The sequence below is a fragment of the Elgaria multicarinata genome, chromosome 8, assembly GCF_023053635.1.
Source record: "Elgaria multicarinata webbii isolate HBS135686 ecotype San Diego chromosome 8, rElgMul1.1.pri, whole genome shotgun sequence".
Taxonomy (NCBI): domain Eukaryota; kingdom Metazoa; phylum Chordata; class Lepidosauria; order Squamata; family Anguidae; genus Elgaria; species Elgaria multicarinata.
The window spans coordinates 16,270,785-16,283,620 of NC_086178.1; the positions used below are offsets into that span (position 1 = coordinate 16,270,785).

Sequence of the window (12,836 nt, forward strand, 5' to 3'; positions counted from 1 at the left end):
AGAGGGTGCCAACTTTTCCCAACAGGGATCCAACTGTGCTGTACCCCATGGCCCACTAGAAATCTCTGCATTATATGCACCCTCCTTCCTCATACACATTGCCTGCCGTGTTTCTAAGCCCTCCCACTGCAATGCAAGACAATAAAGAGGTCCACCAAGTAATACACAAAACTTAATTCAGCAAATAAACCGCCCAGAGAGCTTCAGCTATTAGGCGGTATAAAAATGTAATAAACAAACAAACAAACATCTCTTTGCACCTGAAGAGAGTTTAAACACTAGGAACTTTCCTCTAGGTCAGCGGTTCTCAACCTGTGGGTCGGGACCCCTTTGGGGGTCGAATGACCCTTTCACAGGGGTCGCCTAAGACCATCGGAAAACACATATTTCCGATGGTCTTAGGAAACTGTATTGACTGAACTATGTCATGTATTTTTGTGAACCGCCCAGAGAGCTTCGGCTATTGGGCGGTATAAAAATGTAATAAATAAATAAATGTATCATCTTTTGTATTATTAAAGCTATTGTTATGTATTATTTTCATTAGCAAACCATCCCATGACAATGGATCGTGTAGAGAAGAACGAAAATAATTTTATGGTTGGGGGTCAACACAACATGAGGAACTGTATTAAAGGGTCGCGGCATTAGGAAGGTTGAGAACCACTGCTCTAGGTGAAAACTTGGCTAACTAAGCGAGAAAATTGTCCTTTCAACAAAAGGGAAGTTTTTTTCCCCCTTGGTCCCTTAACTTCAGGGAGGATTCCTCTGAAGAAGCCTTTGGTAAGAAGCCAGCCGAGCTGATCGCCTCTCACCCTCTTTGAGCTCCGCCCATTTGAATCTGCTGAGGACTCTGGGATCAGTCAACTCTGAAGTCCCTTCCCCATCTGAGGATTGTGGAGTTCCCACAGACTCTGAGCTGTTAAGTGTTTTCATTGATAAAGTCCAGTGAAGATTCATCCCTGGCTGCAGAAGAGCCTGGGAGAGTCTCCGCCCCTGATTTCTGTGTAGGCTGGTACATTTCTAGTTCTGTTTCTTCTGGTTCAGAAACTGATTCCGATTGATAGCCTGAAATTCCTTCCCCCACACTAAGTGGAATAGGCCTGATCATAACACTGCCCATCACATTGTTTTTCTGCTTTTGATGGTTTTAAATTTTTGTATATTTGGTTTTAATGTTCACTGTTTTTAACCTTTATAAACCGCCCAGAGAGCTTCGGCTATGGGGCGGTATATAAATATAATAAATAAATATTGACATTCATTATGTACAAATATAGCCCCTGTGAAATGACTAGATCATCATAGATTTAGACCCGTTTCAGCAAATGGGAACAAATCAGCAGACATTGTCTTAGCCAAGTGTTAGCCTCTGAATAAGCTTTTATAGCAATGGAGGAGTTTCCTCCAGCTGGTCTGCCTTATTTAAATCTATAACAGCGTTTTGGAATTTTCGTTGGCCTTTCTAATCAGCGAGGCTCCCTGTTCATTCGAGAGAGCCGCGGGGTGACACTTGAGAACTGAAGTGTGTGGGTTATAAAAATAACCCGTCTTCCAACTAGAGATGACAAACACCAGGCAGCCCAAGTCACTTTTGACTGCAATACAGATTTGTGATCAAAACGTAGAACAAAATAGAAAAAGAGCAATTGAACATCTCAAAGCCAGAGGGTTCCCTGAACTGTGTACTTGATGCAAAATATGTAAAAGCAAAATAAACGTTTATTGCCAAAGGCACTGGGAGGGAAAGCAGAAAAAACCCTTCCTTCACATTTTTCACGATACGTTTTTGGATTTATTTGTCTGTGTTCTCAGGACAGTTTCACATAGCGGTGTTTTATTGATTTACTTACTTTCTACATTTCTATGCCTCCTTTCTCCCAGTGCTCCCAAGGTGGTTTACAATTTAAAATAACAGCTTACAGTCTAATAGGCATGATCTAAAAATTAAAAAAGGAAGGAGGGACAGGGAAGGAAGAGGAAATAAGCAAGTTCAGATACCGTGACCGTGAATTGGCGATTGTGCAAGCAGTCGTTCCTACTGGTGCAACACAATCAACAGGAGTGCAGCGGTTGGATCCTGCCCATAGCCAGCATCCAAAGACTTTAATCCTCTTCAGCAGCAGACCAGCTTATATGTCAAAGGCCTGCCTGAATGAAAACACTTTTCCTATCATCAGTAGGATCCCAACTCTTCCCTAAGATGCAGCCAGGTGGAATGGCCACTGATGGAGATTGCTCCAGGAGAAGAGGAGCGAACTTAACAGCCAAGTCAACACAAGTCTGACTTTGGGAGAGATTATTGACACACTGAAGCAGCCTGTGTTCACGGATACACGGTCCGATCGCTGTCAGCAAAATCTCTCAAATGCAGCCACATAGTCATGATTCCGCCTAAGATTTCTAGAACAAGGCTGAGACAAAGACCTGTGTCCCAGCGTTGTGCATTTCATCTCTAGTCCTGGCATTCAAAATAATGCTAATGTTGTAAATGCGGAGTTTGACATGCGAAGTCAGTCTCTCACTCATAGCTCAGCACACCATACAAAAGTAGAAAGTTCTGTATAGCCCCAAAGCTACTTTACCTCAGCTTTTTCTCCACCAGCGTGGCTCTGTGACCAGAAAAAACACAGCTCGGAGAAAAACAACTGGGCAGGTTTGGTTTGCAGAAGAAAAGTGTAGGTGGGCAGGAGGGTTCAGCTTATCCTTAACACTCCCTGCCCACCTAGGCTGTGCTGTAACTCTCTAGCTGAGCCCCATTATCTAGGGAATTGCTAGACATAACTCATGTTCAGCCACTGTCACTGCTGGTTGCATGAGTAGAAAGATAGCTTCCAAACTGTGCAAAGTATTGGTTCCCCTCTATTTGGCACTGGTTAGGCCTCAACTTGAGTATTGTGTCCAGTTCTGGGCACCACACTTCAAGAAGGATGCGGAGAAGCTGGAGGGGGTTCAGAGGAAGGCAACGAGGATGATCAGGGGTCTGGAAACAAAGCCCTAAGAGGAGAGACTGAAAGAACTGGGCATGTTTAGCCTTGAGAAGAGAAGACTGAGGAGACATGATAGCACTCTTCAAATACTTGAAAGGTTGTCACTCAGAGGAGGGCCAGGATCTCTTCTCGATTCTCCCAGAGTGCAGGACACGGAATAATGGGCTCAAGTTACAGGAAGCCAGATTCCGGCTGGACATCAGGAAAACTTCCTGACTGTTAGAGCAGTCCGACAATGGAACCAATTACCTAGGGAGGAACCAATTACCTAGGGGTTCTCCCACAATGGAGGAATTCAAGAAGTAGCTGGACAACCATCTGTCAGGTATGCATTAAGGTGGATTCCTGCATTGAGCAGGGGGTTGGACAATGGCCTTATAGGCCCCTTCCAGCTTTACTATACTATGATTCTATGAAAACGAATACAAATACAAAACTCCATCCAACACCACCATTACTTATCACATGTAGAAGTCATAGATGTGTCTTTATATCAGCCTTCCCAAACACGGGGCACTCCAGATGTGTTGGACTAAACCTCCCATCATCCCCAACCAGAAGTCCAACCCATCTGGGGTGGATCATCTTGAGGAAAGATCCCTTACTTTAGATTCAAAAGATTAGAGGTAATGTTTGGAACTTTTTGACTGTCAATGGGTCTGTTCAGACAACGCGCTAAGCCATGGTTAGGCCTCTAACCCTTTTGCAGCAAATGGTGAGTGAGTGTGTTTAAACCGTGGTTATGTAGTTTCCATGCTTAGGAATGGTTCACACGACACACTAAGTCATAATTCACACAACACGTTAAATCATGATTCACACGACACACTATGCCATAATGTTTAGCTCAAAGTGCTTAACCACCGTGGCTTAGCTTGTCATCTGAACAGGGTCAGTGTTGTCATGAGAAAACCAACAATACGATATGAACTTCGTCAGTGTTCAAAACTTAAAGAGAGATATCGGTGAACACTGATGAGCACAGGTAGGACTCTTAACATTCACTAGTGTATGCCCCCCCAAAACGGGTAACTAATAGACCATGACATCATTGAAATACCACAATGTGGTGTGTTGCCATCACACACTCAAGAGGTTGTTTACAAAGCTGTATTGGAACAATAAATGCTTTTGCTAGGCCAAACAGGATCCAAACATATCGTTGGCCCGTTTTAATGATGCTGTCACCCTCCTATTCCATATTCACAATCACTAACTCACTTTAGAAACATTAGATGAGGAATAAGCATGCATGGAAGGCAAGAAAACAATCCACTTCTTTTAACCAGTCTAAATTACAGTCTATTCCAATGTGCCGAAGTTGACAAAAACCACAGCCATTCTTCTTGACATGCTAGCTTTCCATATAAAAGGACATTATGTCCATATACAAGGACATTAGGAGCTAGAGGAAGAACTCTCAGAACCTTTCTCTATTATCTTTGCAAAATCATGGAAGACGGGTGAGGTGCTGGACGACTGGAGGAGGGCTAACATTGTCCCTATCTTCAAAAAGGGCAAAAAGGAGGAACCAGGGAACTACAGACCAGTCAGTCTGACATCCATCCTTGGGAAAATTCTGGAGCAGATTATAAAGAAGTCAATCTGTAAACACCTTAAAATCAATGCAGTGATTACTAGAAGCCAACATGGATTTGTCAGGAACAAATCCTGTCAGACTAATTTGATCTCATTTTTTGATCGGGCAACCTCCCTTGTGGACTGTGGGAATGCTGTGGACGTCATATATCTTGACTTCAGCAAAGCTTTTGACAAAGTGCCCCATGACATTCTGATTAACAAACTAGCTAAAAGTGGGCTAGATGGAACAACTATTAGGTGGATTCACAGTTGGCTACAGAATCGGACTCAAAGAGTACTTATCAATGGAACCTTCTCAAACTGGGGAGAAGCAACGAGTGGGGTACCGCAGGGTTCAGTCCTGGGCCCAGTGCTCTTCAACATTTTTATTAATGATTTGGACGAGGAGGTGCAGGGAACGCTGATCAAATTTGCAGATGACACAAAATTGGGATAGCGAATACCCTGGAAGACAGAAACAAACTTCAAAGTGATCTTGATAGGCTGGAGTGCTGAGCTGAAAACAACAGAATGAAATTTAAAAGGGATAAATGCCAAGTTCTACATTTAGGAAATAGAAACCAAATGCACAGTTACAAGATGGGGGATACTTGGCTCAGCAATACTACAAACGAGAAGGATCTTGGAATTGTTGTAGATCACAAGCTGAATATGAGCCAACAGTGCGATATGGCTGCAAGAAAGGCAAATGCTATTTTGGGCTGCATTAATAGAAGTATAGCTTCCAAATCACGTGAGGCATTGGTTCCTCTCTATTCGGCCCTGGTTAGGCCTCATCTAGAGTATTGCGTCCAGTTCTGGGCTCCACAATTCAAGAAGGACGCAGACAAGCTGGAGCGTGTTCAGAGGAGGGCAACCAGGATGATCAGGGGTCTGGAAACAAAGCCCTATGAAGAGAGACTGAAAGAACTGGGCATGTTTAGCCTGGAGAAGAGAAGATTGAGGGGAGATATGATAGCACTCTTCAAATACTTAAAAGGTTGTCACACAGAGGAGGGCCAGGATCTCTTCTCAATCCTCCCAGAGTGCAGGACATGGAATAACGGGCTCAAGTTAAAGGAAGCCAGATTCCAGCTGGACATCAGGAAAAACTTCTTGACTGTTAGAGCAGTACGACAATGGAATCAGTTATCTAGGGATGTTGTGGGCTCTCCCACACTAGAGGCATTCAAGAGGCAGCTGGACAAGCATCTGTCGGGGATGCTTTAGGGTGGATTCCTGCATTGAGCAGGGGGTTGGACTTGATGGCCTTGTAGGCCCCTTCCAACTCTGCTATTCTATGATTCTATGATTTTACTTTATGGAGGAGCATTAAAAGATGCGATTTTCCTTCTGAATGACTGAACCATATTTATTCTCTTTTTTAACTGCGTTATGGGATAATTTATCTTGCATTAAGCGACTCAATGACCGATGTCCACGTAACTATTTATATTTATTTATTTATTTATGACATTTTTATATAGCCCAATAGCCGAAGCTCTCTAGGCGGTTCACAAAAATTAAAACCATAATAAAACAACCAACAGGTTAAAAGCACAACTACAACTAACTACAACCCATGGGCTGTTTAAACCGTGGCTTTTCAGGGCTGAGCACAACCAAATGTGCTCCTTTCCACATACCCACAACTTCTGAACATGGCATTCTGGGCTGTTGAGGAAGAAATAACCCAGAGTTTTAAACCATGGGTTGTTGTTGGGTTAAAACTGTGTTGCTCCACCCTCCAAGACCTAGAGCACTGGGTTTGGATATCACAACTAACAACCCAGGAATGGGGCATTCCTGGGTTGTTTAGCAAAGTGGAAGTGGAAAACAAGTAGGTGGAAAGCAGCGCTGGCTCATTCCCACAAGTCCTGCCGACTCATGGATTGTTGAATGCAACCAGGTCAATGCCAGTGTCATACTTGAGATTGGGCGGGCAGCAGCAGAGTTGGCTCAAGACCTGTAAACATATACCAAATAAGGACAACCAATCCCCAAAGCAAGTTCAGGACAGACGTGCCCTGTAAGCCTATGCGGCAGAGTCTTGCTATTTACTGTTTTACTCTGTACAGCACCATGTACATTGATGGTGCTATATAAATAAATAAATAAATAAATAAATAATAATAATAATAATAATAATAATAATAGAGCTGGATTAGAACTCTGAACTTTTAATCAATACAAAAGGAGCCAGCCTTTCATAACTTTTAACCAATCTTTTGTACATGCAGTGGAAATGAGAAAATCAAGGGTGGGCAGAAAGTAGATCTGGATCTCTTGGTCTATCTCTGGCTGATTTGCAGAAGATCACCAAGGGTTTTGTTTAACAGCAACAACAAAATGACTCCACCCCACCCCACCCCAAATTATATTGATGCAATGAAGAAAGCTTGGGTTAACCAGGAGTTTTTTTGGTGGGGATTGGTTCTCAAAACGAAACAAAAAGTCCAGGGCTCGGAATATTTAATTCCAACTGCACGTCTTTTGCAACGAGCTCCGGTTGGTGGAACTTGGGATTCTAGGGAGAAAAGCAGATCCGGCAAACTTGAAGCCTTCCTTTCCTTGTGTAAAGAGCAGTAACAACGGGGGAGGGGGGGTTGGTGCTTTTAAAGTAGGCTCTAATGCAAAATAGACACAGGAGCGGGGACTATACATTACACAGGAAATCGATGATTGCCTCTACAGATGTATTTATTTCGACATTTCAGAAGCTGCATCCCTGCCCCAAACTGGATCAAAGCAGGGGACCATGAGAGATGGGTCGTTTAACCCATTCCCCTGATCAAAATCATTCCTGCAAGCTGCTGTTTACCTTATGGTGGTGGTGGTGGTGGGGAACATAAGTCTGTACGTGCATGCACACGTATGGGGTAGACACACAGTAAATGAGGAATCCAGGCAGTAATGAAATGGAATCACGGATGGATGAAAAAGGAATACTAACACTGAGATCCTGTGTATATATCTGTTTGAATAATCCATTCAAATTATATTAGGCCTGTGAACTGTCCCGCTCATGGTAGAAGTGTGAAAGTAAGAGCTGTGCAAAATTACTCTGCCAGGTCACAGAGTGGTTGGCCCAAAGCTCAGGAAGACACCCAGAGCATTGGCGGAGGGGGGGATCTGTGACTAATTAATTCTTTCAATTAACACAAGGGCCCACAAGAACCCAGCCAGCTATATGCCCACTTCTATTCAGCTGCGATAGACCAGCTGTAAATCTGGATTTCAAGGTAAGAACGGAAACACCACATTTGGAAGGTGCAAAGACTTGGGAAACCCTTTCATATCCACTTTGCTGTCTTTGGTTTCAGCTGCCCAGGAAAAGTAAAGCTGGTTCAAGCTAATTTTAAAAGAATTCACACTTTCGCCCCTACAATTCCAAGCCCCTTGTACATCGCAATGTGCTGAACCTGGTGGGGGTGGGGGTGGGGGGAATGGAGGCGTCAGGAAATCCCAGCTGGCACATCGCCCCCTCCCAAAATACAAACACTTCTATGTTGCTAATTTCAGCAGCTCCTAAATGCTGACACACACACACACACCTCCAAACAGCGTGGAAGACTTTGCCACTGGGAAATGAGATGTGAGCTTATATCCCGCCTGGAGAAGAGTGTCAGAGCCGTTTCAAGCTGGAGAGTATTTATTTATTTATATTGCATTTTTATACCGCCCAGTAGCCGAAGCTCTCCGGGCAGTTCACATTTCCAGCAATCGCGCACGTGTGTATCCTGTAACAGGCAGGTGTACACAACAAGAATGCACTCACATGCAGTCATCACATGCAACACCCTATACGCAGATTTGCATGCTATTTCCTGCACACAAGGGTTTTCCACCAAAGGATCTCACCCAACGTGATGCAGCCCTGCAGGGGCAGCAGCAGCAGAAGAGAAATAATAACTTGGGCAAAAAGGGAGAGGGGTGTTCAAAGAAGTCAAGGACGACTTCTTGGGGTCAGGTGGGAAGGGCATTCAAGCTAATAATAATGATTGATTTCTTACCCGCCTCTCCACTTGGATCGAGGCGGGGAACAACAGCGAATATAAAACACATAAAAACTGATTAAAAACATAGTATACATGATTAAAACATCCTTAAAACACCCTAAAAACATGCTATGCATCTGTAAGGACACCTGACTCAGTTGGTAAACCAACTACAGCCATTTCAATAGCACGGAAGATTAGCGACAGTGGTAAACTAAAGAGTGGATAATTGTAATATGCTTTATATGAATATCAGAAGAGCCATGCTGGATCAGACCAAGGGTCCGTCTAGTTCAGCATTCTGTTCACACAGTGGCCAATCAGCTGCCCTCGAGAAGCCCACAAGCAGGACATGAGTACAATAACACCCTCCTGTCCATGTTCCCCAGCTACCAAGATACATAGGCATATTGTCTCTGTTATTGAAGGTAGCACATAGCCATTAGGACTATCAGCCATTGATGGCCTTCTCCTCCATGAATTTGTCCAATCCTCTTTTAAAGCCATCATAGTTGGCGGCCAGCACCATATCTTGTGGAAGTGAATTCCATAGTTTAACTATGCACTGTGAGAAAAAGCAGTTCCTTTTATCTGTTCTGAATCTCCCACCAATCACTTTCATAGGATCACCCCCAATACTAGTATGTCTCTCTATCCACTTTCTCCACACCATCTCTCACTTTTCTGCACTATTTCCAACTCTACAATATCCCTTTTAAGTTCAGCGACCAGAACTGCACACAGTATTCCAAGTATGGTGACACCATAGATTTGTTTAAGGGGGATATAATCTTGACAGTTTTATGTTCAATGCCTTTCCTAATTATGCCTAAAATGGAATTAGCTTTTTTTTTCCCCCACAGCAGACACACCCTGGGTAGATTTTCATTGAACAGTTCACCATTGAGCTGGGGCTATCTTTCAGCTTGGTCTGGAAGCTGCGAATTGGGTGCTCCCTTTCTAAAACAACGGCACTGGCTGCTAATCAGCTACCAGGCTAAGTTCGAAGTGTTGTTGGTTAACATATAAAGCCCTAAACAACTGGAGGTCAAGTTACATTAGGAAGCACCACATCTCTTATGTCCCTGCCTGATTTCCTGATCATCAAGGGCAGCACTTCTGGAGTTGCCACATGCTCCTGCGGTCCACCCCAAGAGCACTGGCGGTATAGTGTTCAGCATCCGATGGGCCAACCTCTGAAACACTTGGCCAATGGACATTATATAGACCCCATAGTTCAGATATTCAGGCATCTTCTTAAAGCTCACCTATTCACATCAGGAATATGTGAATATCTCAGCCAGCTACGGTTTGCAGAACACAATAATGCTTTAATTCATATTGTGTGTTTAATTGCTACATTTTATCATTGCTCCGATGCCACTGCATTTTATGTTCACCGCTTTGACACCTCTGTGGAAAGCAGTATATAAATTGGAGAAATAAAATAAATAAATAAATAAATAAACAGTATGGGCTAAATCAGGGATGGGCAATTTGGGCTCAGGAATTTGTTAACAGCGCACCAGAACTGAACTGTGCTCACAGTCTTTAGACACAAAAATCCACTCCTGGTTACACACACACACACACAAGCTTAATTCATTTCAGCAGTATAACGGGGAGGGATAATTTTGTTCTTGCTGTTGGAAAACAATTAAGAGCCAGAAATCCTTGCCAATCAATGTACTTGCAAATCACCCAGACATCAATCAGTAGATCCCAATCTAGTACCTTCTGAACACCCCTGCAATAGAGGCACTTCTTGGTCTGGAGCACCAGCCCTGGGTAGTAACCATCAGATCTAACAGGGCGCCCTGTACCACTGGGACAGCCTAGGCACTAGGAACAAGGGAAGAACAGGTGATGGGACCACTCTAAAGAGTTGGGAAAGGATAGGCTGGCCATCTGGATGCAGCAAAGAACATAGCTGTATCCAGGTAGACGCTGGGAGGCATTATTTGCAATCTTATGGAGTTCAAAAGCTGGTAGCCTGTGTGGGTTGTGGGAGATGCAAGCAGACTGTGGTTTGCAATTTAGGCAATAAGGATCTGATGGGGACGGGACATAATGTATGCTAGCTGAGAAGGATGAGAATTACAGTCCCACACATCTGGAGGGCACCAGGTTGAGGGAGGATGGTATAGGGCTAAGCAGGCTATGGAAAAAAAGATTGGGGGGGGGCATTCTATTGACTCTGCCATTGTAGAGGGCTCCTCTAAGCCCTGTAGCAGTTTGTAGTTGGACTTGGAGCCAGCCGCTTAATATCCATAGGGCTGATGGAAAGATCCCCAAATGGCTGATCTGGAGCTTGGGTAGTAACAAAGGAACCCTATAGGACTGGCATGGGCTGATGTAGATCCAAGACCACTGAGGCAGCTGATATAGCAGCATGAGAATGATACTGAGGAATTGGGAAAGAATGTTGTGTGCCTGAACAGTGATGGGTGAGTCCAGCGCACTGGGTCAGGGGAGATATTCCATGGTAAGGCCATAATTGGAGGGGACTGGCCTGGGGAGTAATGGGAAGGGGGCATCCCAAACGGCTGTGGAACTCACTCAGAGCATTAGCAGGGGGTGGGGGTGGAGAAAAGAGACCTGCTCAGGCCAGGTTAGAAGTATGAGGACTCCAGTGGCAACCCCTCCCCAAAAAACTTGGAGAACAAGCACGTAAGAACATAAGAAGAGCCCTGTTGGATCACACCAAGGGTCCATCTAGTCCAGCACTCTATTCACACAGTGGCCAACTAGCTATCAGCCAGGGATGAACAAGAAGGACCCGGTGCAACAGCACCCTCTCACCCATGTTCCCCAGCGAGTGTATTTAGGCTTAGTGCCTCTGATACTGGAGGCAGGGCGCATCCTATGGCCCTGTGTACCTATTCCGGGGGCTGGGGTGCAGCTTCGAGCCCGAGTAGCAATACAGGCCCTGATGCGGGGAGGCAGTTTCTGAAGCAGAAACGCCGAGTGTGGCCATGGGATGGGGCGGAGGAAAGAACATCCTCTTTGGGGATAACTAGCGTTGGGGGGCAACGGGGCTGGTTAACTAGTACTGGGGGGAGGGAGCCCCATGGGGCTGGCTGGGGTGGGGGTGGTGAGGATCTTACAGCCTACGATAAGAGAGCAGCTGGTGGAGGAACCCATGCGAAGTGGGCGCCCTAGAAACCCGTGGGGGCAAAATGTGGAGGCCGGGTGGCATTTAATAGGGAGGGGCGACGCGGAGTGGGGAGCCAGCCAGCCTCGCAGGCAAGCCGCCGCCGCAGCCACTTACGGGCGAGTCGTAGGAGAAGGCACACTCGGTCTTGTAGACGCGGTCGCCGGTCTTGGGCACCCGGATGGTGGGCATGTAGGGGACCAGGAGCTCGCCCACGTCGCCCGCGGCCATCTGCGCCTGCCGGCCGTTCCCAAACAACGCGGCCCGTTCCATGTTCCGCTCCACGCCACCGGCCGGGCGGACAGAGCGGCGGCGGGATCAGCAGCCCTCGTTCGCAAGGGAGGAGGCAGGCAGGGACGGAGGGAGGGAGGGGCGGCGGGGCGGGCAGCCGGCCGAGTCGTGGGTGGAGGGACAGGCGAGGAGGCAGGGGCAAAGGCGCACAGCCGGCCCGCAGGGGAGGAGAAGTGCTATTTTTAATCCAATGGCAGCAAGAGGTGCACCGGCGGCAGCTGCTGCTGCTAAGACAAAAAAAAAAAAACAGCCCCCGCCCCGGGAATGTCTTCCAAGATAGGTGCCGGGGCTCAAGCCCGCCACGAAGCCACGCCCAAGGATTGCTTGCCCCTGAATCCAAGCGGAAGGGGGTGGGCACTCTGCACATGCTCAGAGACGCCCTTTTTTCTGTGGTTTAGGTTTGTTGCCTCTTTCCGCGATCCACCACCACGTTTAGCTGAATTCAGGGGTGGGGAAGAAGACCAAAAGATGGGGGGGGGGGTTTTGAGGGGAGGGATTAGAGGGGTGTAATTCGAGGAAGGGGGAATCCGGGGTTGGTTAAAAGAGGAAGAAGGCAAAGGGGTGTGGGAATCGGGGCTGTGAAAGAATGGGGGGAAAGATGAAAATTAGTTTTTAAAAATGTCTTGCCAGAGAGGAGGGCAAGAAGAATGCCGGTGTAGTGTAGTGGCCAGAGTGTTGGACTGGGAGTCGGGAGATCCGGTTCTAGTCCCCCACTCGACCATGGAAATTCACTGAGTGACTTTGAGCCTGGCACAGATTCTCAGCCCAACCTACCTCACGGGGTTGGTGTGAGGATAAAAATGAAGAGGAGGAGGATTATGT

The 12,836-nt window shown here is 46.0% G+C and overlaps 1 protein-coding gene across 1 annotated transcript in view; it reads right to left on the reverse strand.

The window, feature by feature from the left end:
- USP13 (ubiquitin specific peptidase 13) overlaps positions 1 to 11,996 on the reverse strand; it is a 115,229-nt gene extending 103,233 nt beyond the window's left edge. The window contains exon 1 of the mRNA XM_063131937.1: positions 11,841 to 11,996. Within this exon, the coding sequence (XP_062988007.1) occupies positions 11,841 to 11,996 (156 nt within the window). The remainder of the gene's footprint in view (positions 1 to 11,840) is intronic.
- Positions 11,997 to 12,836: the final 840 nt, after the last annotated feature.